The sequence below is a fragment of the Perognathus longimembris genome, chromosome 7 (genome assembly GCF_023159225.1).
Source record: "Perognathus longimembris pacificus isolate PPM17 chromosome 7, ASM2315922v1, whole genome shotgun sequence".
Taxonomy (NCBI): Eukaryota; Metazoa; Chordata; class Mammalia; order Rodentia; family Heteromyidae; genus Perognathus; species Perognathus longimembris.
The window spans coordinates 70705013-70732891 of NC_063167.1; the positions used below are offsets into that span (position 1 = coordinate 70705013).

At 53.9% G+C, this 27879-nt stretch overlaps 2 protein-coding genes across 2 annotated transcripts; one reads left to right on the plus strand and one right to left on the minus strand.

The window, feature by feature from the left end:
- LOC125355734 (vegetative cell wall protein gp1-like) lies at positions 1-690 on the minus strand. Its single transcript, XM_048352146.1, has 2 exons — positions 459-690; positions 1-350 (listed from the first exon to the last, which is right to left on the minus strand). Exons 1-2 carry the CDS (start codon positions 688-690, stop codon positions 1-3), a joined length of 582 nt encoding a protein of 193 aa, XP_048208103.1.
- Positions 463-27879, plus strand: Atp1a1 (ATPase Na+/K+ transporting subunit alpha 1). The gene is made up of 23 exons (XM_048351850.1): positions 463-700; positions 10608-10718; positions 11159-11218; positions 12021-12224; positions 12771-12884; positions 13598-13732; positions 13816-13933; positions 14192-14460; positions 14951-15149; positions 15662-15771; positions 17370-17504; positions 18049-18241; positions 20263-20438; positions 21433-21569; positions 22419-22569; positions 22725-22893; positions 23007-23161; positions 23618-23741; positions 24842-24987; positions 25094-25224; positions 25669-25770; positions 26851-26942; positions 27543-27879. The coding sequence occupies exons 1-23, from the start codon at positions 689-691 to the stop codon at positions 27569-27571; spliced, it is 3072 nt and encodes a 1023-aa protein (XP_048207807.1). The 5' UTR covers positions 463-688; the 3' UTR covers positions 27572-27879.

Consider the following 27879-nt stretch of genomic DNA (forward strand, 5'->3'; position numbering starts at 1 on the left):
CTAGCTTCGAACCCTGACCTCCTCGGTCCTCCGGCCTTGGCCTCCAGCCCTGGACCAGGGGTGCCCGCGGCCCACCCGCCTTGGTGTCTCGGAGGACAGGGGTGCGGGCCCTCGGTCGGAGGCTGGGAAGGGCACCTGCTGGGGCCAGGGAGGCCGTGGCCGGCGGGGGCGTCGCTCAGGGTCCCGGTCGCGATGCGCGCTGAGCGTGGCGGGCGGAGGGCCCGGGCCAGGGCGAGGACCCCGAGCGTCCCGGGGACCGGCGCGCGCCTCGGCCGGCCCGGAGCCCTGTACCCGGGCGCCCGCTCTGCGCCCGCGCGGCCGCGGTGGGCGGGGGCCTGACGGGGCGGGGCCTGTTGGGGGCGGGGCCTGTCTGGTTGCCGGGGTAACCGTGACGCGCGAGGCTGGGCGGGGCCAGTGCGCAGGTTGCATATTTTAGGAAGCGAGCGGGCGGCGCGGGCCGAGCTGCGGCGGCCGGGCGCTGAGCGGCGGGGCGGACACGTGGCAGCAGCGGCGGTAGCAGCCCGGGCAGCCGCGGGCCGCTCTCCTTCCCTCCCTCCGAGCCTGCTTCCCGGCGGCGGCCCCAGCGCCCCCGTCTCGGCTCCGCGGGCCCCCGGTCGGCCGGGCGCCGCTCTCTGCTTCTCTATCTTCCAGCAGAAGGCCGGGCGCGCGGGCGCCGAGCTGCGCCGCCATGGGGAAGGGGGTGAGTGTCGGGCCGCCGCGGGCGGGAAGGAAGTCGGCGGGCGCCTGGCGGGCGGGGCCGGGGCGGCGGCGGCGGGGGAGGTGGAGGGCGGTGGGGCGCGGGCGGCGCGGCTGCAGACGCGACGCAGTCGGGAAATGGAGGCACCGGGACGCGCGCCGGGCGCAGTGCGCGCGAGGGATGAGGCGGCGCGCGGCCCCGGGGCCCCGCGGGGAGGCGCGGGCGGTGAGGGGACGGGTCGAGGCCCGCGGCGCCCCGATCGCGGCTCCGCTCCCCCCTTCCGGGCCCCGGGTTCCGCCTTGCGCTCGCCCCTCCTCCGGCGCCCTGCCTCCTGGGCGGCCGGTCCCGCCGCGGCCGGCGCCGGCGGGGCAGCCCCGGGGTCTCTGGGGCGCCGCCGGCCCCGTCGCGACCGCCCCCGGAGTCAGCGCTGGCCTTGCCGATTACGGCCGGCGGGCGGCCGGGTGCCAGGCCGGCGTGATGTCCCCGCCCCAAGATGGCCCTCACGGTGTGGACCTAGCGGCCCCGGGGTCCCGGGCGCGCCCTCGGAGGGCCGTGCTCCCGGCGGAGGGGAGCGGCGCGTGGGTCTCTCCGAGTCCTGGGCGGCGCCCGGGGAGGCCCGGGAGGGACCCGAGACCGACAGTCGATGGTGGCACCTTGCGTCATCCCCGGCCCGCACCCTCGGCGGGGTAGTTTGACCTCGCCGGGTCCTCACGGGTGACCTGGGCCACTGCAGCAGATTGCCCCAGACCCCAGAGTAGCCAGTCCACTTGGGGGAAAAAAGGACCCCAGCTGACCCTAACGAAGCTACTGGTGGGCCTCCAGCACGTCGCTGGCACTCGGGAAGGGCTTTGCAAGGCCGGGCACCGGAGCCCAGGGGCTCATTCTCTGGGGCCCCTAAGCGTGTGTGTGTGTGTGTGTGTGTGTGTGTGTGTGTGTGTGAGAGAGAGAGAGAGAGAGAGAGAGAGAGAGAGAGAGTTACTGTTACTGGGGCTTGAACTCAGGGCTCTGTAGGCTGTTCCAGGGTTATTTTGCCTAAGGCACTTGAGCCACAGCTCCACTTCCAGCGTTTTGGTCTTTAATTGGTGATAAGAATCTCAGGACTTGGCTGCTTCCTCCTGAATTGCTAGCTGGGCTTCTAGGTGTGAATCCTGCAGCCAGCTCTGAAGGGATTTTGAAGGAGGTTCTTGGTGAGGTGTAGGCCTGGGAGGGTGCATGGTGGACCCCTAGGAGAACGCAGTGTGTGTGGGCTGCGGGGATCAGATGAGAAGGGCTGGTCTCTATCCAGAGGAGGATCTGAGCACCTGGGAGCCCTGCTCCCACCATGAAATCTGAGCCTCCCCACCCCCTTAGGGCCAGCCTCATACTCAGTTCTTTCTTCAAAACTCCTCCTTTTGTCTCTTCTGGAAGAAAAATTCCCCAAACATTAATAATTTTCTTGGTGGAGACTAGAGTGATGTTGGGTAGGAAGGGCAGAGATCGTAGGTGTGTAGGATCTAGGAAGGTCACACTTGCCCAAGGTCAAATGGTGACTTCCTCAAGGTCAAATGGTTGGTTAGTGGCAATAGACCCTGAGTTGCCTGTGGTTCTCTGCCTGAACTTGTCACTCCTTTACTATCGTATTCAGAATCCTGAAATTATTCTTCAGATGAAGCTGGAATAGATGTAATCTTGGGTCAGTTATTGAGCAGATTGAGCTGTCCCTTCCAGTTACATGCGTAGTATTCAGTCGCACACAGCCCCGCAGGCTGATGGGATCCTGACCAAATGTCCAGGGTCCAGCTAACAGGCTCCCAGTTGTGGTTGGCACAGGATGGCACAGCCAGAGCACTCTTGGGGTGCTTTGCTGCACTGAACATTCATTTCCTGAGGGTGGGGGGACTGTTGCCGCCGGTGACTGACTGTAATAGTCCAAGGGCTCAGGAGAATACTAAAGGGTTGGGATTTTTCCACGTGAGGATTAAAGTGTGGGTGGAGTATGAGAATCGGTTAGCCAGGAAGCCTGTTGGCAGCTAATTTTTAAGGTCATTGTTATTTTTCCCTCCTCTCCCGTCTCTTCTCTCAATGCCATTTTGGGCCTGGTGGGTTTTCAGGTGTTTGCCCTTAAATCTAGGTTCCCAAGCCTTTGGAAAGAAAATAAAGGAAAGACTGCTGAATCATTGCTGAGTGAAATAGGATTTGCTCGCCTCTTTTTTTTCCTCATTGGGTGTTTTGTTGTTTTTATTGCCAGCGACTTGGCTGAAGGCCTCAGCTAAGCCTTACCACCCACAGCATAATTGTTAAGAAGCCCCTGAATGGTTTTCTTAAGTTCATAAAAGATGGTTGGGGAAAGTATTCACTGCTGTTGTGGGGTTGAGTTTGAAGATTAACTTGGTTACCTGGAAAATCAGTCGTGGTTTCTGGGTTGTGATGTACAGAGGTTCAGGTACGGGGTGTACAGAGAGACTCAACAGAGCCCTGCTCAGCCTGACAAAGTGTGACTAAATCTCCTCTGGCTGCTATAAAGCTAGAATGTTAGACTGAAAAGTACCTCGAGGCAGTCTTCCCAGTGGGAAGCGGCCGGGCCCCACCAGGATGGAAAGGCTGATGGACCAGTCACCGGAGGTGCTGCTGACCCAGAGGGTGGACGCCAAGGGAGGAGGTGCCTGTGGCAGGCGCAACATGAGTGTATTGGGGTCTTTTGTACCATCTTACAGCTTTAGCCTCTTAGTAACTATTTATTGATTTATGGTGTCTCTGCTGGTAAGTTTGTAGCTCTACACTGAGTCACCTTTAAGTGGGAGAGCTGGAAAGGGGGAGGCCTGCACCTCAACCTGAGGAGGTGTGGAGATCAGCCCCAAAGATGGTTTTAGAAAATCCACTCACAGAGGGAGACCAGTGTCTGTCATCCCAGCCACTCTGGAGAATGAGATCTGAGGGGTTCAAAGCCAGCCCAGGTAATCCAAGAGGGTCTTCTATCCAATTAACCTGCAGGGAGTCAGATAGGAATGAAGGTGTGGCTCAAGTGGCAGAGAACCAGCCTTGAGCGAAAAGACCAAGGGACAGGAGCATACAGGCACTGAGTTCAAGGTCCAGCACTGGCACAATTATTTTTTAGTGTTGATCCAAGTGAGGACTAAACCTTAAGATAAAAAGTTTCCTAGGATTGTTATTTCGTGATCAGGTTTAGAAATGAAAAGTGGGTTCTACATGTTAAAGCAGGGAGACTTGGCTGATTCCTGCCTGCCTCCATTGGCTTACAAATCATTGCTGTTGATTAGTAACAAGCATGTAATTGTGACTTTTAAATTCTAGCTTTTGTTTCAATATATCTTTTTTGGTGGAGGAGGAGGCATTCAAATACCTTTGAAGGCCTTTTTTTTGCAAGGGGAGGGATATGGAAAAGTAGTCAAATGGTTGTTTCCTTTGAAAGCAAACAGGTTTATAAAAAGAAAAGCCCAAAGTCCTGGCCAGGCCCCGGATCTAGTGGAGTAATCTGGGCTCTGTTTATAAAGCGATTCAAAATCCCTTTCCAAAGTCACTATTGTGTCTGAGCTTACCAGGTAATCAGTGCTGAGAGTTTGAGCCCTCCTCTTCAGCAGAGGTTGCTGGAACAGCCCTCTCTCCTTGTCGAAATCTATTGAAATCATTAAAGATGGAAAATAATGAGAGATAGCACTAACTGCTTCTCAAAGGGGGAGGAAGCGAAGACAGCTGGCAGTTTGTGAACAGCACTGCACTCTTGTTCTACTTTCACTTTTCACATGAAGGATTAACTAGGACCCACAGTCATTTTTAGTTCTGGTTTACATAAAGCAAAGGGAGCTTTTCTCAGCTCCCCCACCCCCCCTTTTCTGTGTGTGAGGGAAGGGAGCCTGCCAGGCCGCAGGCCAGGGGTAAAGCTCAAGTGTCAGATCAGATGGGCTCCTGCTTGCTCATAGTAATCAGAGCGGCTAGGTTTGGACAGCAAAACACTGGCAAAATGTTTCCTTAGCCCTGCCAGCCCTGTGAGTGTTTGCATTACACCAGGAGAATGGTCCTATTAAGTACAGGAAACAGAACGTTCAAACCCAGTGATGCTTTTTATCAAGAGAGAGTGGTCCTGGGGCTTGAACTCCGCCCAGGAGCAGTTCCTGAGCTGTTTTTCTCAAGGCCGTTGCTCTTTGGCTTGAGCTACAGCTCCACTTTCGGCTTTTCTTTCTTTCTTTCTTTTTTTGGTGGCTAATTGGAGATAAGAGTCTCACAGACTTTCCTGCCCAGGCTGGCTTCAAGCCTGGATCCCCAAATCTCCTCCTCCTGATGAGTAGCTAGGATTGTAGGCCTGAGCCATCAGCACCTGGCTCTACTTAGATTCCTTTTTACGTGTTTCTGGGGCAGGCCTGAACTTTCTCACGTGGCCATGAATGGAGCATGTGAGGGGAGTGTGGTCTTTGTCTGGAGAGAGACGAGTTCTCTGTATGACTCACAGGTTAGTTGAGCTGCAATCTGGGAATGCACACGTTCCTGGCATTTATTTGATGTGTGCTGGCAGAAAGCTGCCCTGTGCCTTCATTTTCTCTGCTTTGGTTTCCTTGGGGTCTTGAGCTGAGGAATCTTCTTATCCAGTAGACCTGGTTCTCTTCTTGACTTAGCAATGACATGATCTGGGCATTGTCTATTTGGCTGGACTCAAACTCTGATTAGCAGCCACAGTCTGTCTGGTGGTGAGGTGGAGAGTTCTGTAGCTCCGCTTTGTCTTCTGCATGCATGCTTGGGGTTCTGTGAACTGGGCCTCAGGGTGTTGACTTTGCAGTCTGAAATCTTCTTGTTGCCCTTGGCCCTAGAGCACCTTCCGGCTTTTCCCTCTTTTTTTTTTTTTTTTTCTTTTCCCTCCAATGAGATGCCTTCGTGAGGGCACTGTGCTTGTTTTACTATGCCAGCTTGATGGGATGTTTTTTTAGGCCTGGATGCCTTTGTCCCTTCAGCCCAGCAGTCATTTTCCTAGTTTAAGCTTCAGGATACCAGTTAAAGAAGCCCTAAGAAGTCAGGCGCCAGTGGCTCAACCTGTAATCCTAGCTCCTTAGGAGGCTGAGATGTGAGGGTTCCTGGCCAAAGCCAGCCCGGGCAGGAAAGTCCACAAGACTACCAATCTCAGGGCGCTGTCCTGGAGCTTTTGTGCTCAAGACTAGCACGCCACCACTTGAGCCACAGCCCCACTTTGGGATTTTTGCTGGTTAATTGGAGATAAGAATCTCAAGCCCTGGAGGCTGGGGATATGGCCTAGTGGCAACAGTGCTTGCCTCGTATACATGAGGCCCTGGGTTCGATTCCCCAGCATCACATATACAGAAAATGGCCAGAAGTGGCGCTGTGGCTCAAGTGGCAGAGTGCTAGCCTTGAGCAAGAAGAAGCCAGGGACAGTGCTCAGGCTCTGAGTCCAAGCCCCGGGACTGGCCAAAAAAAAAAAAAAAAAAAAAAAAGAATCTCGAGCCCTGGAGCCTCAAATTCCTACCTCCTGAGGATTACAGGCTTGAGCCTTCCATGCTCCTAGCCAGATTTTTCTTACTTTGTGACTGACAGTGGGGGCTTTTCAGCACAGGTAGGGGGTGCAAGCTGGTGATAGATCACATGAGGAAGGAAGGCTGAAGGTTGTCCTTTGGGGCAAGCAAACCCCAGGCTGGGGCTCTCTGTTCTTTGTCCCTGCTGGCTGGCAGGCTGCTGCCCAAGTTAAGAGATACTGAGCCAGGCACACGAGCAGGGCAGGGCTGATCTGTCCTCCAGTGGACAGCGCATCTGGGGGAGGAGAGGAGCGCCAAGACACAGTGGTCCCTGGGTCCCCTCCTCTGCAGAGAGCTGCTGCTCCTGGCATGAAGCGCCCCTGTCATTCATTCCCCGGTGGGGGGGGGGGGCTGGAACACAGTTACAGCACTGCCAGGCCACCCTGCCGCCACACATCACTGGCTAGAAAACTCCTTGTACATAAACTAATTTAGGAGCAATTGGAAATGTAATGATTTATTATTGTAATAAACTGTATGTAGCTGTATCTTTCCTCAAATGGCATTTCCTTTAAGGTAATTATTGTTTTGCTTCAGCTTTTGGTGGTTTTTTTTGGGGGGAGGGAGGGGAGTCCGGAGCCGGTACTAGGATTTGATCCCAGGGCCTGGGCACTGTCCCTTAGCTTTTTTGCTCAAGGCTGGTGCTCTACCACTTGAGCCATAGCTCCACTTCCAGCTTTTTGCTGATTAACTGGAGATAAGAGTGTCAGACTTTTCTGCCCAGGCAGGATTTGAACCTCTACCCTCAGATCTCAGCCTCTTGAATGGCTGGAATTACAGGTGTGACCACCAGTGTGTGGCTTGTTCCTGTGTTTTCTGAGGTGCTGGGGATTGAGCCCTAGGACTTGGGATGTGCTCTGTTGCTGAGCCAGATCCCAGCCCTGACATTTTAAGTTTGAATTGACATGATAAAAATAGAAAATACCCAGAGTCGGGCTTTGGGTTTTTTTTTTTCTGCTTTAAAGGGTTAAAGGCTTTTCACTGAAAGTAAGGGATGGCAGTGCTGTAAACGTTCAATAGGACACAGTGGGGGCTTTGCCTGTACACCTGGGTGGCGAGGGGCTGTGCGGAACACTGCGAGCACCACCGCTCTGTGTGAGCAGACTCCCAAAGGAGGCTGCTAGGCAACCTGCGATCCCAGCTGCACCCCAGCTTCCTGCCAGGTGGCACGTGCCCGATGGCGTTGGTGATGCTGTTTCTGCCATCCTCTTGGCCAGCCGTGAATTCAGCCTCTCTCGGGGCAGTTATTTTGCCCATCTTTCTGTAGATTTTGGCAACCAGCCTCTCAGAGTTCCTTCTGTTGGTGCGTTGATGGTCGTGCCCGGAGTTTATGCAGTGTTAGGAAGGGGGAGACTGAAGCTGGCTGTTAGTCACGTGGGTGGCAGGTAGCAGCACTAGAACAAAATGAGCGAGGGTTAACAGCGGCCATCAGGGGCTCCAGACCCTTCTGCCTGCATTTGTAAGGACGTGCCCCTCCCCAACCCCCCCCCCCAAGGCTGCCTCGGGCTGGTGGGCAGGGAGAGAAGGCCAGGGGTGCTGTCACAAAGCTCCTCTACCTACAAGCCGATGTGCCCCACCATCTTCTGGCTGCTTTTCTTAACCATTCCTCTTGTAAGCAATTAATTACTGAGGAAGAGGGAGCAGTGTGTGCCCCCTCCCCCCATGCTCTTGGAATGTTTGAATGATGACCTACTTCTTACATGTCTTCCCCGTATTCCCTTCTGTCCAGAACTTTCCATCTTTGGGGCCTCTGGCCTTCCCTCAGATGCAGTCCTAGCTCTGTTCAGGACTGTGGAATCCCCAGGCAGCCCGATGAGGTCAGGGCCTGGCCTAGGCCCTAATTTCCCTGTTCCTAAATTAGAATGGAAAGACCAGTGACCACCCGGAACCTGGCCTCCTGCAACTTCACCCCTAGGCCTGTGCAGGGCCTCATGGGCACTCCTAGTGGCCAGTGCAGGCGTGGCAGGCAGCTGTGAGTGGGAAGGTCGGTGAAGGTCATAGAAATCAAGGAAAAGCCCTCTTCATTGTCCCCTTGCTGTGACTGGGTGTCCCAAGTGCTTTTAAGGCAAATAGAAACTGTTGTGCAACCTCATTTTACCAGCTCCCAGTCCCTCACCGAGTCTCATGCAAAGGAGTCTTCGTGGTGAAGACGGGTGGCAACTTAAATATCACTGTACCCCTAACACACCCAGATAAATGAGCATGAAGTCACTGCTCCACTCGTGGGGGACTGAGCCACACCAGTGGCCTATTTCTGGACAAACATTGCTTAGTGAGAAACTGATGAGAAGAAAAGGCAAGCTCTCGTGTTAATGCCTCCGGTATCCCGGTATCCCTTTTAGTCTATAGCAGGAGTCACTGAAGAGTTTGGTAGGGGACCTGGGCTCCCAGCTGAAATGACCAGCAATCACTATGAAGCCACCAGGCATTTCTTTAGCAAATGGTGATCATATTCACCTTTGCACAAGGCCCAGCCCCTCTAATTCTCATTCTCATTCTCTCTCTCTCTCTCTTTCTCTCTCAGAAGAGATTAAAAGTCAGAGCAAAAGACAGTGCTCTTACCTCTGATTTTCATTTATTTCAACATTTTGTAATGGCCACCTTGCTTAAAAACTTGAGAACTGGGGCTGGGAATATGGCCTAGTGGCAAGAGTGCTTGCCTCCTACACATGAAACTCTTGGTTCGATTCCCCAGCACCACATATATGGAAAACGGCCAGAAGGGGCGCTGTGGCTCAGGTGGCAGAGTGCCAGCCTTGAGTGAAAAAGTTTGACTCCTGAGTTCAAGCCCCAGTACTGGTACAAAGAATAACAAAGATCACTAGAAAGGGGCCAGCGTCTTTATGGTGACTCTGAGTAGTGTGCTTATCCAGGATGTGTGTGGCCGAGGCCCACCAGAGTCCATGGGTCCTTTCTGTCCTGGTTTCTTTTCTAATTCTCCTTTTTGCTTTCGTTGTGTTGTATATTGATCATTTTTCATCCTCACTTGAGCTGCAAGAGCAGTGAGCGTAGAGAGCCTTGTTCGTCAGTGTGATTGCCCATGGTGGGGAGAATGTCAGGAATGCAGACTGTATTTTAGGCCTGCTCCATTCTGGATAAGGTGAACACACCACTACTGCCTGTCCCAGAAGACAACACCTGCCCAGTGCCACTTCGGTGCCAACAGCCACAAAGGCGCTGAGCAGCACGATTAACACCCATCTCCAACATGACCTGTGAGAAGAGGGTTTCCTTTGCAAGTCTTGAGTTCAAGTCAGTGTTTTCCCATGCTGTAGGGGTTGTGACCGTAGCCTGTCACTTTAGGGGTGGATTTGCACTTCGGCACAGCACATTGCAGTCTGGACATGCCTTCCTAAGCATTGCTTAGGTATTCTTGATGTACTTCTGGAAGCCAGAAATGGCTGAGAGCCACAAAGTGATCGTAATAGCACCACTTTCCATCGTTAGAAGAAAATTGCTAAATGCCCCTTTTATCCTCCCCTCCCCTAGGTTAGCTGGGTGGCGGGGGGTGACTGGGATGGGGGTCTTTTCCCCATGGACTGACTGTGGGACCAAGTTCAGCTTCATGGAGATAAGCTTATCATCTTAAACGGGCCAGGGATTGGAGCTGCCTAAATTTAAAGGAATCAACATTTGCTCTAAAAATTCCTGTGGTTCTGGAGCAGCGTGGGTGGATCCTGTGAATTGCACGGTAAGGCACACACTCTCCTGACATCTTGCTCAAGTCAAAACATTTCCAGCGACTTCCATTTGGGAAGATTTTAGGGACTCCCATTTTGGGGGGAGGGTGTTTTTATTTAAAGAATTTCAGGGTCTTTTAAGCTTGCCCAAGAAGATGAACTGGTCCTTTTGTGAGAAATAAAGGTCATTTAAACCACACACAATGTCCTTGCAACTAGCATTTAATCCTTCCCCCAAATGCAAAGTTTGTGTCTGCATGATTTTGAAGGAGAGTAGAAACTCACTGACTTACGCAAGGGAGTGCTGGTGAGTGTGGGAGCCAGGACTCCACGTGCAAGCTGTGTGAGCAGAGAGCATGCCTGAGGAGCGAGGCTGAGCTTGGTGATGCGAGGATGGTTTGATCCTTTGTGTATGAACATGGGAGGCTACAGGATGAGGCTGTGTGGCCGCACAGCTTGCCCCATGCACTCGAGTGGGAGTTGGTCCAGCGGAGGCCTGTCGTGACCTTCCCCAGCTGTTCTGACCCTGGTTGGGGACCTGTTGCTCACAGCTTTGTGTGGTGTGCCACGAAAATGTGAACATGACAGTTGTCCCTGCATTACCCTGTGACCATTCCAGGCAGCTGCTGTCCTTAAAGCCACTCCCTGCCCCCGAAAACCTGTGGTTTCCACAGCTGTGCAGGGCTCAAGGCCTCCGTTTCCCACATTCTTTCGTAGGCTGGACGTGATAAATATGAACCTGCAGCCATTTCTGAACATGGAGACAAAAAGGGGAAAAAGGCCAAGAAAGACAGAGACATGGATGAGCTTAAGAAGGAGGTTTCCATGGTAAGTATTCTGTGTGTGTGTGTGTGTGTGTGTGTGTGACACATTTTACTTTAAAAATTAACTGCAGCTGGGCACAGTGGCTCACGCCTGTAATCTTAGCTACTCAGGAGGCTGAGATCCGAGGATTGCAGTTCAAAGCCAGCCCAGGCAGGAAAGTCTGTGAGACTCTTAACTCCAATTGCCCACTCAAAAACCAGAAGTGGTAGAGCGCTAGCCCCTAAGTTCAAGTCTCACAACCAAAAAACTAAAACCCTGCCTGGGCAGAGGCCTCCCAGATTGCTAAGCACTGGGGGGGTTCCCTGGTTTGTGTGGCAGCACACAGCATTGGACAGCTGTGGAGAAAATACCAGGGAAGAGCCGTAAGGACACCTGGTATGCATGGAGGTTTTTGTCCTTTTTAATGTTACAGTACATGATTCTTCCTTTCTTTTCCCCCTTAGGATGACCATAAGCTTAGCCTGGACGAGCTCCACCGGAAGTACGGGACAGACTTGAGCCGAGTACGTTTTCCTTTGAAACTTGTGCCTGATCCTCATTTCTCCTCCTTAGGTTGACCTCCATACCTTCCTCAGATCTGCCCTCGGGGGCTCTGGATGGCACCTAGTGACAGCCATCATCTGAGTTTCTTACAAGTGACAGGGTGCACATGGCCTGGTCTTTGGTCATGGCTTCTTGAGTGGGCATTTCCCCCTCATGTTGGTGATGGTGAGAGCCAGGCTATGAAGTTGTCTCCAAGGTCACAGATCTTCCCTAGGGTCTGTATTTGGCAAATGAGACCGTCCACTTTAGCTCGTTGAGTCTTTAGCAGTCATTTCTTTGTATGTTTCCTAGCCTGGCTCATTGCTTATGTCAGAACCTTGGCAGTTGAGTCATCTTAAAACCTTTGTGTAAAATCCAAAGAAACGGGTGTTGGTGGTACACGCCTGTCATCCTAGCTACCAGGAGGATGAGATATAAGGATGTGGTTCAAAGCCAGCCTGGGCAGGAAAGTCCATGAGACTCCTAACTCCAGTGAACCACCAGGAAATAGGTAGAGCTGTGGCTCAAAGTGGTAGAGCACTATCTTGAGCAGAAAAGCTCAGGGACAGAGCCCAGCCCCTGAGTTTAATTGAGGTGGTGTTGGGTGTAATTGGGTGTTGTAGGGACAGTGTTGCAGTTGTTGCTCATGTAGGATCTGCCAGGCGCCTCTGTGGCCCTGCGGCTCTGGACACAGCTGATGCCCGTTTGGTTCTGTTGTGTTCATGTTGACGAGCATAGTTGTTTGTGAGTGCTGCCACTCTCTGCCTTGTGTATTTTCCTCAGGGCTTGACGACTGCCCGAGCTGCTGAGATCCTGGCCAGGGACGGCCCCAATGCCCTGACCCCTCCTCCCACCACTCCCGAGTGGGTGAAGTTCTGCCGGCAGCTCTTTGGGGGCTTCTCCATGCTCCTGTGGATCGGGGCGATCCTGTGTTTCTTGGCGTATGGCATCCAGGCTGCTACCGAAGAGGAGCCTCAGAACGATAACGTGAGCAGCGTCCAGGGCTGGTGGGCCCCCGTCCCTGTTTCTCCTCTGCTCCTTCTGGTGACTCCATGCATTCGGCACGGGGTGGCTTGCCTTTCGGGGGTTCCCCTTCTTTGCTGGCCGGTCTCTGTTTCTGAAGTTCTGGTCTTGCCCGCTCACCTGGTTTTGTTCAGCTAGGAAGCACCTGAATGCTGCTCGGTATCTGTCCTGAGTCCTGGGACCCAGCTCCCCTGTCCCCCAGCTGTGTCCTAACGCCCCACCCAGCTCTGCCTAACTCACCTCCCCCAGCTCTACCTCTAACTCACCTCCCCCAGCTCCAGCTCTAACTCACCTCCCCCCCAGCTCCAGCTCTAACTCACTTCCCCCCCATAGCTCCATCTCTAACTCACCTCCCTCCCCATAGCTCCATCTCTAACTCACCTCCCCCAGCTCCATCTCTAACTCACCTCCCCCTCATAGCTCCATCTCTAACTCACCTCCTCCAGCTCCATCTCTGACTCACCTCCCTCCACTCCATGTATCTCTGTCTTAACTTGCCTTTCCCCCCAGCTCTATCTCGGCGTGGTGCTCTCAGCAGTGGTCATCATCACAGGTTGCTTCTCCTACTACCAAGAAGCTAAGAGCTCAAAGATCATGGAGTCCTTCAAGAACATGGTCCCTCAGGTACTTGACACCATCGTCCTTCTTCCTTCCCACTCTCAAAATGGGAAGTCATGTAGGCTTGAAGTTTTTTGCATGTTAGTCTGACCACCAGTGTAATCTCAGCTACTCGGAGACTAAGATCTGGAGGACTGGCTCATGGCCATCCTGGCCAGCAAATTCCGTGAGACTCTTCATCTCCATTTGACCAGCAAGAGGCTAGAAGTGGCGCTTTGACTTGTATGTGGTAGAGCTCCAGCCTTGAGCAGAAAAGCCAAGTGAGCGTGAGGCCCTGAGGTCAAGCCCCAAGTACGTGTACACACACACACACACACACACACACACACTTCCATGCAGACAGTAAGAAGAATACCGTAGGGGCTGGGGATATGGCCTAGTGGCAAGAGTGTTTGCCTCATATACATGAGGCCCTGGGTTCAATTCCCCAGCACCACATAGACAGAAAACGGCCAGAAGTGGCGCTGTGACTCAAGTGGCAGAGTGCTAGCCTTGAGCAAAAAGAAGCCAGGGACAGTGCTCAGGCCCAGAGTCCAAGCCCCAGGACTGGCCAAAAAAAAAAAAGAATACCGTAGGTAACTTGAGCAGCCTTTTGTGTCTGGCATTAGTCAGAAGTGGGTGCTGGCTCACTGGAGCATGTCACAGGGCCTTTGATGTTCTTGTGTTGGACACTTTCCTTGGCACCCACTGAACAGCATAAAATGTTTCTCCTTCCACAGCAAGCCCTGGTGATTCGCAACGGAGAGAAAATGAGCATTAACGCGGAGGAGGTGGTCGTTGGGGACTTGGTCGAGGTGAAAGGCGGGGACCGTATCCCTGCAGACCTCAGAATCATATCTGCAAATGGTTGCAAGGTAGATCTTGAGCAGAACCACTCCTGGGCCAGACAGAGTGCTGCGGCGGGCTTTGGCACCTTACCCTCCTCTTATCCCCACAGGTGGACAACTCTTCGCTCACCGGGGAGTCGGAGCCACAGACCAGGTCCCCAGATTTTACCAACGAGAACCCCCTGGAGACAAGGAACATCGCCTTCTTCTCCACCAACTGCGTGGAAGGTAGGCCCCTCGAGGCACTTCTAGCAGGACCTGGCATTTCTCAAGGGTGGTGAACCCACCAACAAGAACCGTAGGCACAGTTAGGTGTGTCCTGGCATCGGTGTCTCCACACAGCGCAGAGAGGGTCACTGCCCGCCGTCCCTCTGCGCTCTCCTCCCCACGCCATGCCTGCTGGGCACTGCGGGGCTGGCCTGTTGGTGGGCGTACATCCCTTTGCCAGTGTGAGGCGGCAAAGGGCAGCTGTGCTGTGCTCCCCAGGCACTGCCCGTGGCATTGTGGTGTACACCGGAGACCGCACAGTGATGGGGAGAATTGCCACCCTGGCGTCAGGGCTGGAAGGTGGCCAGACCCCCATCGCCGCCGAAATCGAGCACTTCATCCAACTCATCACTGGCGTGGCCGTCTTCCTGGGCGTGTCCTTCTTCATTCTGTCCCTCATCCTTGAGTACACCTGGCTGGAGGCCGTCATCTTCCTCATCGGCATCATCGTTGCCAATGTGCCAGAAGGCTTGCTGGCCACTGTCACGGTGAGAGGCTGGCTCATACCTGTCGTTGCTGCTGGCGGGGGCGGGGGGGGGAGGGGCCTGAGGTGGGAGCTCCGCATTGGAAGCCAGCTCAGTGGGAAAGTCTAGGAGACTCTTCCTCTCCCATTAACCACCAGCTGGAATTAGAGCTGTGGCTCACGTGGTGGAACACCAGCCTTGAGTGAAAAAGCCAAGGGAGAGCCGGAGGCCCAAGTTCAGACCCCATTATAGACACCAAATAAAGGTGGTTTGGAAGGCGGTGGGGGCAGGGTTCTGAGACGAATCATGGAGGGAGAATGGGAATGGGTGGGGGAGGAGAGAAGGACATGAGGAATTGTGGCTATTGTTTCTTGATAGCACCCACTGGAGGTGGAGGAGCCCCATATCTGCGGCTCTGTGTGCACTCAGACCTCAGAAGAGGCTGGGCAGAGGGGCTTTGGGACAGGATTTGGAGGAATGGCAGCCTGGCTGAGTGCCGCCATCTTGGTTCCAGGTCTGTCTGACCCTGACTGCCAAGCGCATGGCTCGGAAGAACTGCCTAGTGAAGAACCTGGAGGCTGTGGAGACCCTGGGCTCCACCTCCACCATCTGCTCCGACAAGACTGGAACCCTGACCCAGAACCGGATGACGGTGGCCCACATGTGGTTCGACAATCAGATCCACGAGGCTGACACCACCGAGAACCAGAGCGGTGAGCGCCAGCCCCCGCCCACTGGCATGTGTCTCAGAGGCTCTCCCACTGTTGGCTTTCTTAAATTATTCCCACCATTTGTTAAAAGGTCTTAAGAAGGGTCATAGAGAAATGTGCCTTATATATGTAACTGGAATCAGTGTTTTTAAGCAAGATAGAGGTGCAGGTGGCTCACTGTAACCCAAGCCACTCAGGAGGCTGAGATCTGAGGATCGTGGTTCAAAGCCAGCCCTAGCAGGACAGTCTATGAGACTCTTACCTCCATTTGACTACCAAAAAGCCCAAAATGGAGTTGTGGCTTGAGTAGTCGAGTACCAGTCTTGACCAAAAAGCTAAGGGACAGCACTCAGGCCCTGAGTTCAAGACTTGGTACTATCACAATAAATTCCATGAGGGAATGAATGAGCAGATAAACACACAAATGACACTGGAGCTTTGAATGAGACTGAAACTAAGAACAAGGCAGTGTTGAGTTAGTGCGTCACTGTCCTGCCCTGCTTTGTCCTCTCCAGGTGTCTCCTTCGACAAGACCTCAGCCACCTGGCTTGCTCTGTCCAGGATTGCAGGCCTCTGTAACCGAGCTGTGTTCCAGGCCAACCAGGAAAACCTCCCCATCCTCAAGGTGCGCGAGTGCTGTGTGCTTCCGGGGGCCGGGGGTGTCACCACTCAAAACCTGCCAGCAGAGTACTCCTTGTATTTTGGAAGGCAGGACTGAGATTTGAACTCAGGACTACCCCACCGAGACCACACTGCCTCCCCTCAGCCCCAGCCCTAGCGAGCTTTACTTTAAGCAGCACCCTGCCTGCATGCCCTTGGAATTGTCTTGCCTGTAGATCTCTCAGTGTGCCATGGGAGATGAAGTAATGAGCAAGGTCCTGGCCAGGGAAGTGACAGGCTTTGCAGTAACAAACTGGTCAGACCAGTTTTATTCTGCTACCTTCCTAGGGCCTCACTTAACTCCAGCAGGGCTGCTTGAGTGACTGCATAATCGTATTTGCATGTTAGGCTACTCTCTCAAGCCATTTATTTTCTTAAAATAGCCCAGCGATTTCTCTTATTTATCCTTAGCTTGTTTATTAATGATGCAAAAAATAAGATCAGGCAGAAACCACTGCCGCCTCCTGAAATGACTATGATTTAGCTGTGTTGCCCAAGGGGAGCATGGAATGTTCCAGAAGGACAGAGTCACATAATCCACCAGGCTCTGTGACTCCCTGCTGGACCCACTGCCACGGTGTTCCATGTGTGTCCGCGCGAGTGCTCCAGGTTGCAGCACACGTGCAGACATGGTCACGGAGATATCGTCTGTGGCGGAGGCAGGGCCTGCCTGTTCTTACGTGTGGTTTGTCTTGGCCTCAGATCAGTGTTGATTTAAGATGATGTGGTTTATCTTGGGAATAAAACATGACGTGCCTGCTTCATGTTTTTCCTTGTCTCAAAGTGGAAATTTTCTAGTCTTTGAGGCTTTACCAGGCGCCGTTAGCTCACGCCTGTAATCCTAGCAATTTGGGAGGCTGGTATCTGCTCAAGCCAGCTCAGGCAGGAAAGTCCATGTGATTCTTCTCTGCAGTTAACCACCAATTATCCAGACCTAGAGTTGTGGCTCAAGTAGTAGAGCCCCAGCCTTGAGCAGAAGACTCAACAGTATGGTGCCCTGGTCTTGAGTTTGAGTCCCAATACTGGCACACACAAAACAATCTCCATTTATTGCATGGTACTTCTTCCCTGGGCTGCTTTCTGGTGTGCGAGGAACTCTCCGCATCTGTGAGCCGTGTCCCTGTGCAGGGCAACCTGGTATGCAGGCCAAACACGTGTGTGTGTATCCACTGCAGCCGCAGGCTGCCCCCACTCTGCACCGGGTGTGTGCAGTCGGGCTGCTTTGCCCAGTCCGGGGGCCCTGAGCCGTTCTCTTCCCATTCTTGGGCAGTGAGTGCGAGGGACTGAAAGTTGACTCTGTGGCTTAGCCTCAGAGCCAGCCAGTGTGCAGTTGAGGTTCTCCTTGGTTTAGAGACTGTGGAGTGGTTCTGGGGGATGGTAACAGGCAGGAGGGGGTCAGTGGGAGGTGGGCGCTGCCTGGGAGGGGGAGGCTGGCGGGGACAACAGCGGAAGCTAGGCTCCTGTCACTAGCGATGTTGGAATGGATTCTTCCATGTGCTTGACGGAACCTGGGATGGGGCTTCTGTGACTCACGGTCAGTGCCTCTGTTCCTCTGTTCTGCAGCGGGCCGTAGCCGGGGACGCCTCGGAGTCTGCTCTTCTGAAGTGCATCGAGGTGTGCTGCGGCTCAGTGAAGGAGATGCGGGAGAGGTACACCAAGATCGTGGAGATCCCCTTCAACTCCACCAATAAGTATCAGGTGTGTGGGCACCCCCTCCCGCGGGCTTGCCATCGCACCCCAGAGATGAGCCTCCTCCAAACAGTGACTGGCCCTCCACAGGACTTGGGGTCGGGCACAAACACGCACAAGTATGAGCCCATCCCCTGTTCACAGACTTCCCACACACAGAACGGCTGTGCAGGAAGTGACACGCTGGTGGCTCCTGCCTGTCATCCTAGCTACGCGGGAGGCTGAGATCTGAGAGTCAGACAGAAAAGTCTGGGAGAGACTTCCCTCCCGTTAACCAGTGAATAACAAAAGCTGAAAGTGGAGCTGTAGCTCAAGGGGTAGAGCACCAGGCTTGAGTGAAAAAGCTAAAGGGTAGTGTCCAGGCCTTGGGTTTGAGCCCAGGTACTGGCACAAAAATGAGTTGTGTGGGTCCACTGGTGAGCTTCGAGGTGCATCCAGGGCGTGAACTTGTCACGCCTCTCCCATCCCAGAAGGCGGGTGGCGGCATCGGTCCTGGCGTGTGCATGGCCGGGCGTACTTCCTGGGTGACCCCTCCCTCCGATGACTCTTGCAGCTGTCCATTCACAAGAACCCCAACACAGCCGAGCCGCGGCACCTGCTGGTGATGAAGGGTGCCCCAGAGAGGATCCTGGACCGCTGCAGTACCATCCTGCTCCACGGCAAGGAGCAGCCCCTGGACGAGGAGCTGAAGGACGCCTTCCAGAACGCCTACCTGGAGCTGGGCGGCCTCGGGGAGCGTGTGCTGGGTATGCCGGCCCGCCCTGCTGGGGTCAGGGGGCGCGCCCCGGGGGCCTTGCTCTCAGCCTTCACAGAAAATGCTTTATTGGCTGCCTGTGTTGAGAATAGTGAGGGCTGGACAAATGCCCAGGCAAACAAGCCTGAAGGTTTCAGACTTTTTAGACCTGTGGTCTCCTGCTGGTCTGTTGTATTTTTTTAAAGGAGGGGGGGAACATTGGGGGTCAGCAGTGGCTCATAAAAAAATCCTAGTTGCTCAGGAGGCTGAGACCTGAGGTCTGTAGTTTGAAGTCACTTCAGGGTGAAGACTCCAGCCAGCAAAAAGCTAGTAGAGCTGTGGCTCAAGTGGTAGAGTATCAGCCTTCAGGGGGGAAAGCCCAAGTACAAGGCCCTGGGTTCCATCCCACACAAGCACAGAGAAGGAGAGCTTTTACTATCTAACTTGCTGTTGAGGCCACAGCCTGTCCTTTGATCTGGCCAGTACCTCGTGTGTCCGGAGCGATGCCCTTTCCTCTGCTGTCCCTAGCATGCCCACTCTGCTCTCCCAGATCTGCAGGACGAGAGCACTGCCGTCTCCTCTACTTAGCATACTTAAAAGCTCATCTCCCTTTATCCAGTGCACTGGGGAGTTTGGCATTTGTATAATACTTTGTGGGTTGACAAATCATGTATGTGGGGCTGGAAATATGGCTTAGCTAGCGGTAGAGTGCTTGCCTTGCATGCATGAAGCCCTGGGTTCGATTCCTCAGTACCACATAAACAGAAAAAGCCAGAAGTGGCGCTGTGGCTCAAGAGGTAGAGTGCTAGCCTTGAGCAAAAAGAAGCTCAGGGAGTCCAAGCCCCAAGACTGGCGAAAAAAAAAAAAAAAAACCCACAAAAAACAAATCGTGTGTGTTCTTCCTATTCCTCTGAGCTTGAGGCAGTCAGACTGGTTGTTCTCAGGCTTGAGTCCTAGCCTTCCCACACATCTGCCCCATAGCAGCAGTCTGTGTTGTGTCCAGCAAAGGCCAGTGTCTTCCCTGCAGCCCTTGAATCCTTCCCTTCTCCAGCACCCCCGTTAAAGAAGCAGCCTCTCAGCAGATGCTAATGGCTTATACCTGTAATCTGGCTGCTCGTGAGGCAGAGATCTGAGGATTGTGGTTCAAAGCCAACCCAAGCAGTCAAATCTACAGGACTCTTTACCTCCAGAAGTAAAACTGGCTCACGATACAGCCTCAGCTTGAGTGTAAAAGCTCAGGGAGAGCACCGAGCCGGGTCTGAAGTTCAAGCCCCGGTAACCCCAGGCATACGGGCAGGAATGGCCTGACTGTTGAGTGCTGCATGGTGCTGGTGCAGGTGGCGAGCCCTCACATGGCATGTGGGCTCTGAACTTACCCCTGAGAAGCTCACGTGGCAGCCACATTGGAGACTTGCTGAGGAAATGCAGGATTGCAAAGCCCTGCCCTGCCCTGCCTCTCTTGAGGGTAAGCCAAGCCGGGCACTCCTTACGAGGCTCCTTACCAGGCTGTGACACATGGCACCTGACAGGCATTGCTCTGGCCAGTTCACTCTCACACTGTACCCATTTCTTGTTCCTAGGTAATGTGTGGAAATAAACTGTCTTCCAGATGTTTCTTTTCTTGAGACAGGGAGTCTTGTAACCCATGCTAGGCTAGCACTCAGCAGTCCTTGCGCCTCAGCCTCCTGGAGGCTAGGTAACAGGAGTGACTGTCTTGCTTCATCCTGTTCATAAAACTGGATTTGAGATGTGTGTCAGTACTCAGGCTTGAACTCAGGACCTCCTGCTCTTGCTCCATTTTGAGCTTTTGGCTGGTTAATTGGGGATGAGAGTTTCGTGCACTTTCCTGCCTGGGCTGGCCTTGAGCCACGATCCTCAGATCTCAGCCTCATGAATAGCTAGGATTACAGGCATGAGCCACCAGCACCCAGCTGTCAAGACTAGACTTTTAAAGAGTATTTCAGATGAAAGTCCAGCAGGAGGAGATGACCGAGCAGGCTCTGCCCCCCTGACGCAGCCCCACGCTCCTCGCAGGTTTCTGCCACCTTCTTCTGCCCGATGAACAGTTCCCCGAGGGGTTCCAGTTTGACACGGATGAGGTGAATTTCCCCGTGGATAATCTCTGCTTTGTGGGGCTCATCTCCATGATTGACCCTCCCCGGGCAGCTGTTCCTGACGCCGTGGGCAAATGCCGGAGTGCTGGGATTAAGGTAGTGTGCGCCATCTGCACGGTCAGCGTCATCTCCCGGGGAGTGGGGCGGCACCCGGGTCCAGGTGCTCTGCTCTTGCTCTTGTTTCTTGCTTTGCCACAGAAATGATCAGTTTGTACTAGAGGCTGAGTAGCTAATGGGGAAGGGGCACCCCTGCTTTTTAACTAAGGAAATGTGAAGGTAGTTCTGTGTCTGGGTGGCCAGGCAGCAAGTGACTTGCTGTTTCCAGTGAGGTGGTTTGGAGGTGGACAGCACCAGCTACTTGGCCAAACGCCATCCTGGGGCACCAATGGCCCTGTGGCTGCCCCTCGCTTCCACTGTTCTTATTCTCGTGTGTAACACTGCTCTGAAGAGCTTGGGAGAAAGCATTCCCCTTCATGCTTGGTTTCTTTTAAAGTCTATTCTTGTCGGGTGCCAGTGGCTCATGCCTAGAATCCTAGATACTCAGGAAACAGACCTGCAGATCATGGTTCAAAGCCAGCCCATGCAGGAAACCTAAGACTCTTAATTCCAATTAACCACAAAAAAACTTGAAAGTGTGGCTCAAGTGATAGAGCACTAACCTGGAGTAGAAAAGCCCAGGGATAGTGCTAGGGCCCTGAGTTCAAACCCCATGACCAGCACCAAAAATCTGTCACAATTGTGCATTTTTCCTTTATACTGCTGTCCTTAAAAATCAGGCCAGGGTAGAAATACCAACCACCAGTATAGAATGCCTGTGCAGCCCCACCAAAATGAAACTTTTTCTAATTTCTTTGCTGGTTTTACTAAGCTCATGTGTTGCTAAAAGAAAAAGAGACACTTTGCCACTTACTGACCTCATGAGTAAAGATAAAAGTCTAAGTGTTGATGGTATAGGTTTGTGTTTTGAGGAAATTGATGCTTCTCATTACTACTTGCATTCTTTGGTATTCTGAGCTGAAAGAGCCGAGTGTTTGCTCGTGAACTTGTATGTGGTCATATGAATCAATAAATGACTCATCTCTCTCAACAGGTCATCATGGTGACAGGAGACCATCCAATCACAGCCAAAGCCATCGCCAAGGGCGTGGGCATCATCTCGGAAGGCAACGAGACTGTGGAAGACATCGCTGCACGCCTCAACATCCCGGTGAACCAGGTGAACCCCAGGTATGGCCAGCTGGGGGCTCTGGTCATGGGATTCACTAGCTTCTGTGGTGGGTTTGTTCTGGGCCTGCTCCTGAGCTGAGCTGGGAACACACCTGCCTTGCTGCCAAGGGACTGCTTGCTCCTGGGGGCCAGCTTGTGTAGGAGTGGAAATGGGGGTGATTCTGGCTTGCTTCCAGGCAGCTGGGGCTCACAAGGCTCACAGGTGCCTTAGAGCCAGTGGAGGTCAGGTGTGAGCCTCTCCCCAATTCTGTGGCATTCACCACAGAAGCCTCGTGCCCGGGGCCTCGTCAGCCCTCAGTCCACACCAGCAGTGCAGTGAGAAAGGGAAATGCTGCAATGTAAGTGAAATCCCTAGCAAGACGGGTCTTGGTATGGGGACGGCCCAGGAACCCCCACCCCACTCTGGTCTCATCGCCTCTCATGTTCCTAAACTCCACCATACTGTTTGAAGATGTCTGATAAAGATGGAGACAGGGAGGTGACTCCAGTGGCTGGTGAGCTTGAAGGCAGCAGTCTGAGGGTCTTTTGTGTGTGTGTGCTGCTACTGGGGCTTGAACTCGAGTCTGGGAGTTATCCTTAACTTTTTCACTCAGCACTTGTGCTCTACCACTTGAGTCACACCTCCAGTTTTTTGCTAATTAATCAGAGTTGAGTGTCACCAGCTTTTCTTGGAAGCCCAGGCTGACTTTGGACTGCTAGTCTTAGATCTCAGCCTGCTGCATAGCTAGGAGTGCAGGCATGCACCCCGGAGCCCGGCCTCTGTGGCGTCCTGTGTCACCCCTCAAGGTGACAGAGTGCTGGTGGCATGGAGGACAGCTTCCTGTTAATTCCCTTTGGTCCTGACTCCAGAGACGCCAAGGCCTGTGTGGTCCACGGCAGTGACCTGAAGGACATGACCTCTGAGCAGCTGGACGACATCCTGAAGCACCATACGGAGATTGTGTTCGCCAGGACGTCGCCCCAGCAGAAGCTCATCATCGTGGAGGGGTGCCAGCGGCAGGTGAGTGATCCCGGCTCTGCGCACACGCGAGGGGGATGTGTGACTCACGCAGTGTAGAGTGCCAGCCTCAGCGTGGATAACCCAAGTTCAAGCTCCAGTACCAACAGATCAAAGAGAGCCAGGCTTTGAGAGCCTGCCTCCCTCGTTCTCTATAGGGTGCCATTGTGGCCGTGACAGGAGACGGTGTCAATGACTCCCCGGCTCTGAAGAAAGCGGACATCGGGGTGGCCATGGGGATCGCTGGCTCCGATGTGTCCAAGCAGGCTGCGGACATGATTCTGCTGGATGACAACTTCGCCTCCATCGTGACTGGGGTGGAGGAAGGTAAGCACCATGTTTGAGGTGTCCATTGCTGTGGGCAGCCGCGTCGGCCCTTGGCAGACCTCCTGTTACCGGGTGCCCGGCTCTGCCCCCACCAGCAAACCTTGCTTTCCTAGGCCGTCTGATCTTCGACAACTTGAAAAAATCCATTGCATACACCCTGACCAGCAACATTCCAGAAATCACCCCCTTCCTGATATTTATTATCGCGAACATTCCGCTGCCACTGGGGACCGTCACCATCCTGTGCATTGACTTGGGCACCGACATGGTGAGCCAGGCCCTCGGGGATGGGACAGTTCATGAGACACTCACCTCCAGTTAACCAAAATGCTAAAAGAAGTGTGGCTCAAGTGGAAGAGCATCAGCCTTGAGTAGAAAAGCTAAGGGGTCACACCCAGCCGAGTACCTGCTCCAGGACCAGCACACAGCACAGGAAAGAATGTGCTGGCACTCAGGGTAGCAGAGCGTGCCTGCTTACCACATAGGAATTTCACGTTTTGCACAGTTTTTAGTGGTATCTGTGAAATGGTTTTGTGAGATAAAGCCAGTTTAAAAGGGGAGAAAGCAAGAGTTTGGTATCGAAGGCTCATTGATGCCTGTAATCCTAGCTACTCAGGCTGAGATCTCAGGTGTGTGGTTTGAAATCAGTCTGGGCAGGAAAGTCCATTACTGAGTGAAAAATCTCATTCCTAATAAATACTCGCTCCCCCCCAACCCCCCACAGGTTCCTGCCATCTCACTTGCGTACGAGCAAGCAGAGAGTGACATCATGAAGAGACAGCCCAGAAACCCTAAGACTGACAAGCTTGTGAATGAGCGGCTGATCAGCATGGCCTACGGGCAGATCGGTGAGCCCCAGCCCTAGCCCCACGAGTGCAGAGGCAACTTCAAAAGGATGTGCGTGGACACGCCTGCCTCAGGAAGAGGCTGCTGGTGCAGATCTAAGCTCTCTTCCCCAGGAGAAGCCAGTTGGTGCGGCCGGCCTGCCCACTGACTCTTGCGAGCAGTTCCACTTCAGTCTGTGTGCCTGTGCCTGTGCCAGGCAAGGCTTGGCATAGCCCATGTGCCCAGGGGCTCCCTCGCTGACCTGCAGAGCCCCAGGATTGGAGTGTTAGGAAACGCATGGCTTTGACAGTGGCATTGGGTCCCCACAGAAGCACAGTGCTACATGCAGCCTTGTCCTGCAGGGCTGGCTCCCAGGCTGGGCCCCTGCCACCAGCGCTGCCTGCCGTGTGCAGATAAGGTCCTGCCACGCAGCGGGCGGCGAGTGGAGGTGATTAGCATCCGCAGAGAGCGCGACCGTCTGCAGCCATGGCTGATGGCCCCAGTTGACCTCCGGGGCAGCCTCTCTGGTTGTGAAGGATGAGATCTTGTCCCTGGGAACTTGAGGCGCCCCTCAGATTCAGAGATGGAGCGGGGTGCCTCAGAGAGGAGCAAGATAGCAGCATGTGAAAACTCTGAGAGTAGAACTTAGAATTTTTCAGATTTAGAAGTGAGAAAGTAGCCAGGTGCTGGTGGCCCAGGTTCCTGTCCTCCTAGCTGCTGAGGAGGCTGAGAGCTAAGGATCAAAGTTCAAAGCCAGCTGGGACAGAAAAGTCTTTAACTAATCGGCTATGGCTCAAGGGTAGAGCACTAGCCTTGTGTGAGAAAGCCAAGCCCCAGGACGTGCACGCGTGTACGCACACGCACAAATGCACGCAGGCAGATTTCCTAGAAGGCTCCTGGCCTGATAAAGTATGGGAAACAGCTGTGTTCTAAGAGCAAGGTATCTGTGTCTCCTTTTAAGCTCTTAAAAAGGCATGCCTGGGTCTCCATCTTACCTTCAGCCCCCTAGTGAGCAGCACCCTGCTCCCAGGCCTTCCCCAGCCAGCGCCACAGCCACCCATCAGGTGACAGGCACGCGGCAGGCCTTGCCGGGCTTCCACTCAGGGGGCCCCCATCTCCCCAGGTATGATCCAGGCCCTGGGTGGCTTCTTCACCTACTTCGTGATTCTGGCTGAGAACGGGTTTCTCCCAATTCACCTGCTGGGCATCCGAGTGGACTGGGATGACCGCTGGATCAATGACGTGGAGGACAGCTATGGACAGCAGTGGGTGAGTGGCGGTGGGCCCTGGGCCCTGGGCGCTGTGCCTGGGCTGGTCCTCGAGCCCTGGAAGACTTTACCACACTGCCACCAGCTCTGTCCACCTTGCTTTTCAGACCTATGAGCAGCGGAAGATTGTGGAGTTCACCTGCCATACGGCGTTCTTCGTGAGCATCGTGGTCGTGCAGTGGGCTGACCTGGTCATCTGCAAGACCCGGAGGAACTCTGTCTTCCAGCAGGGGATGAAGTAAGGGACGGCGTGTGGCGAAGGATTTGTAGCAGTTTCTAAAAAACACTTTGTTCCCCCTCTTCCATCCCCCAAAAAGTGCTACACAAGGCCAAGTTGCCATAACCTAGAAACTGGATTGGAAAAAACAATTCAGACTCAACATAGCACTTGTATAGTTGGGCGTTTAGACACCTATAATCCTAGCTCCTCAGGAGGCTGAGATCTGAGGCTTGAGCCTCAAAGCCAGCTGGGGCAGGAAAGTCCATGAGCCTCTTACCTCCAATTATCCACTAAAAAGCTGGAAGGGAAGCTGTGGCTCAAGTGGTTGAGTGCTAGCCTTGAGCAAAAAAGCTCAGGGTCGGTGCCCAGGCCGAGTTCAAGCCCCATGACTTGCACAGAAGAAAAAGAAAGAGACAAGCCTCTATTTGTACCTTCTAAGCCCCAGTCCCCATTGTGTTTTAGGAACAAGATCTTGATATTTGGCCTCTTTGAGGAGACGGCCTTGGCTGCCTTCCTGTCCTACTGTCCTGGCATGGGCGTCGCCCTCAGGATGTACCCCCTCAAGTAAGTAGCCGTGGCTCCCCATCCTGGGCGCTCTGGGTGGGGTGCGAAGGGTTCCTGTGCCTGGGACAGGTGGGGAAGCTCGCTTGTGAGGAGGGCGGCCTGGGGAACCCGGCTGCCCTTGAAGTCTGGGGGCCCTGTTCAAACCAGTGTGTTCAGGCCTCTGTGTTGCCTCCCTTCTCAAAGGAAGAAGGTTGTTCTCAAGGGCTCACGAAGCCTGGGCGGGCATTGCTGCGAGAGGGGAGAGCCAGGGTCCTGGGGGATGTACAGATCTCCGTCCCCGGCCACTCTGCCACACGGGGAGATGGTTTGGGCAAGGGGACATAATGGTGTGGAAGGAGGAGCAGGGCCAGCCCTCCAGATCCCTGGGAGCTGCCTGCTGCCCAGGAGCACCTGCCCGCCCTGCTGCCAGGCAGCCTGTCTCCAGGCCCCCCGAAGGCATTTGTTGACTGTTAGGGCTCAGCTTTTCTCAGTTCCAGGTCTGAGGCTTAGAACACTCAGCTGGCTGTCCCAAATTCCGTCGTCAGAGACAAAATTTAGGTGATGGATGCTAGTTTGGACTCATGGGCAATGCTTCCATCAAGAACTCTTCTGTAGTTCTTTAATGCCAAGACATGAAGCATGCACCAAAAAGCTAACGCACTTTAAAGCCAGGTGCTGGAGAAGCAGCTTGTAATCCTAACCATTCAGGAAACTGATAACTGAGGATATGGGTTCAAAGCCAGCAGGGACGGGAAAGGTCAAAAGGTGGACGTGGAAGTATGGCTCAAGTGGTAGAGCACCATGCCTATGTTGAACCTAGTACCAGTGCCAAAAAAGAAAGAAAATCTTAAGCACTTGAGAAAGGGAAGGAAGGAAGGAAACGTGCAAGTGCTCTAGAATTACCACAGAATGTACCCACCCACCTCCCCTATAAACTGGTGTCTGGGTCGCTCATCCGGGCCTGCCTGCCTGCCTGCGGTGCAGCCATCTGCCTCAGAAGCATGTTGGCTGCCTTGGACTCTGGACCGTGGGGACTGGTGGTGTCTGAGCTCCTCTGGGGGGCTTCGTATGTATCTGAATCAGTACCGCCTCTCTCTGCAGGCCCACCTGGTGGTTCTGTGCCTTCCCCTACTCCCTCCTCATCTTCGTGTATGATGAAGTCAGGAAGCTCATCATCAGACGTCGCCCAGGAGGTAATGGGGCTGGGGGAGGGACGGAGAGGGGCCGGGGTCTCCTGTCTGTGGTTGGCTTTGCTGCTGGTGTCCAAGCCCAGTGGGCTGAGTCCAGCTGCCAGCCGTTCCTGGGTGTGGAACATTCCACAGGGACTGAGCTCTAGATTATATTTGACACTTTGAAATACAGACCAGACATTATGTTGAAAACCTCACCAGAAACCGTAATCGCTGAGTGGTGGCTCACACCTGTCATCCTAGCTACTCGGGGCTGAGATCTGAGGGTTGTGGTTCTAGGCCAGCCTGGGCAAAAAAAGTCCATGAGAATCTTTTTTTCAGTCAGCACAAAGCTGGAAGTAGAGCTGTGGCTCAGGTGGTAGAGCACCAGTCTTATGTCAGAAGCCTAAGGGACAGCTCTCAGGCTCTGAGTTCAAGCCCCAATCCTGGCACAAAAAAGACAGACCATCTTCCCAGATAACACAGTGTTCCTAGAAAGAAGATAGGGTGGGATTCCATGTTGAGTTTAGAGGTGGCACCAACCCTGTCCTGCATTCTCCCCCATTTCCCTCTGTGATGCTGGAGCCACACCCCAAGCCCACACCTCTGCTCTGCTTCCTACAGGCTGGGTGGAGAAGGAAACCTACTACTAGTCCTGCACGCCTAGAACCCCGCGCCCCCTGCATCCGCCACCCCTGTGTACTCAGTCTGGGAACTCAAATCACCCCGGTAGGCAGCACCGGAGCATGAGGGAGCCGGACACCCGGGAATGCAGCATGTCCCGTAATGGGGGGCGGGGGGAGGGCTGAAAAACAAACTAAACACCCGAGTGGGGGAAGGAACGAGAGTGGGGAAGGGTTTTACGTGCCTTTTCGTTTTTGTAAAAAGGAAAATCTGGAAAGACTGAAAGAATACATTTTATATCTGGATTTTTACAAATAAAGATGGATATTACCGTGGA

Excerpts from the sequence above, each read along its gene's own strand:
- LOC125355734 (XM_048352146.1), bottom strand. The coding sequence starts at position 690 with ATGGCGGCGCAGCTCGGCGCCCGCGCGCCCGGCCTTCTGCTGGAAGAT. Across the intron at positions 351-458 it reads CGCCCGGCCGCCGCAGCTCG|GCCCCGCCCCGTCAGGCCCC; the intron begins GCCCGCGCCGCC and ends CGCCCCCAACAG.
- Atp1a1 (XM_048351850.1), top strand. Across the intron at positions 12,885-13,597 it reads TCAAGAACATGGTCCCTCAG|CAAGCCCTGGTGATTCGCAA; the intron begins GTACTTGACACC and ends CTCCTTCCACAG. Across the intron at positions 14,461-14,950 it reads GCTTGCTGGCCACTGTCACG|GTCTGTCTGACCCTGACTGC; the intron begins GTGAGAGGCTGG and ends TCTTGGTTCCAG.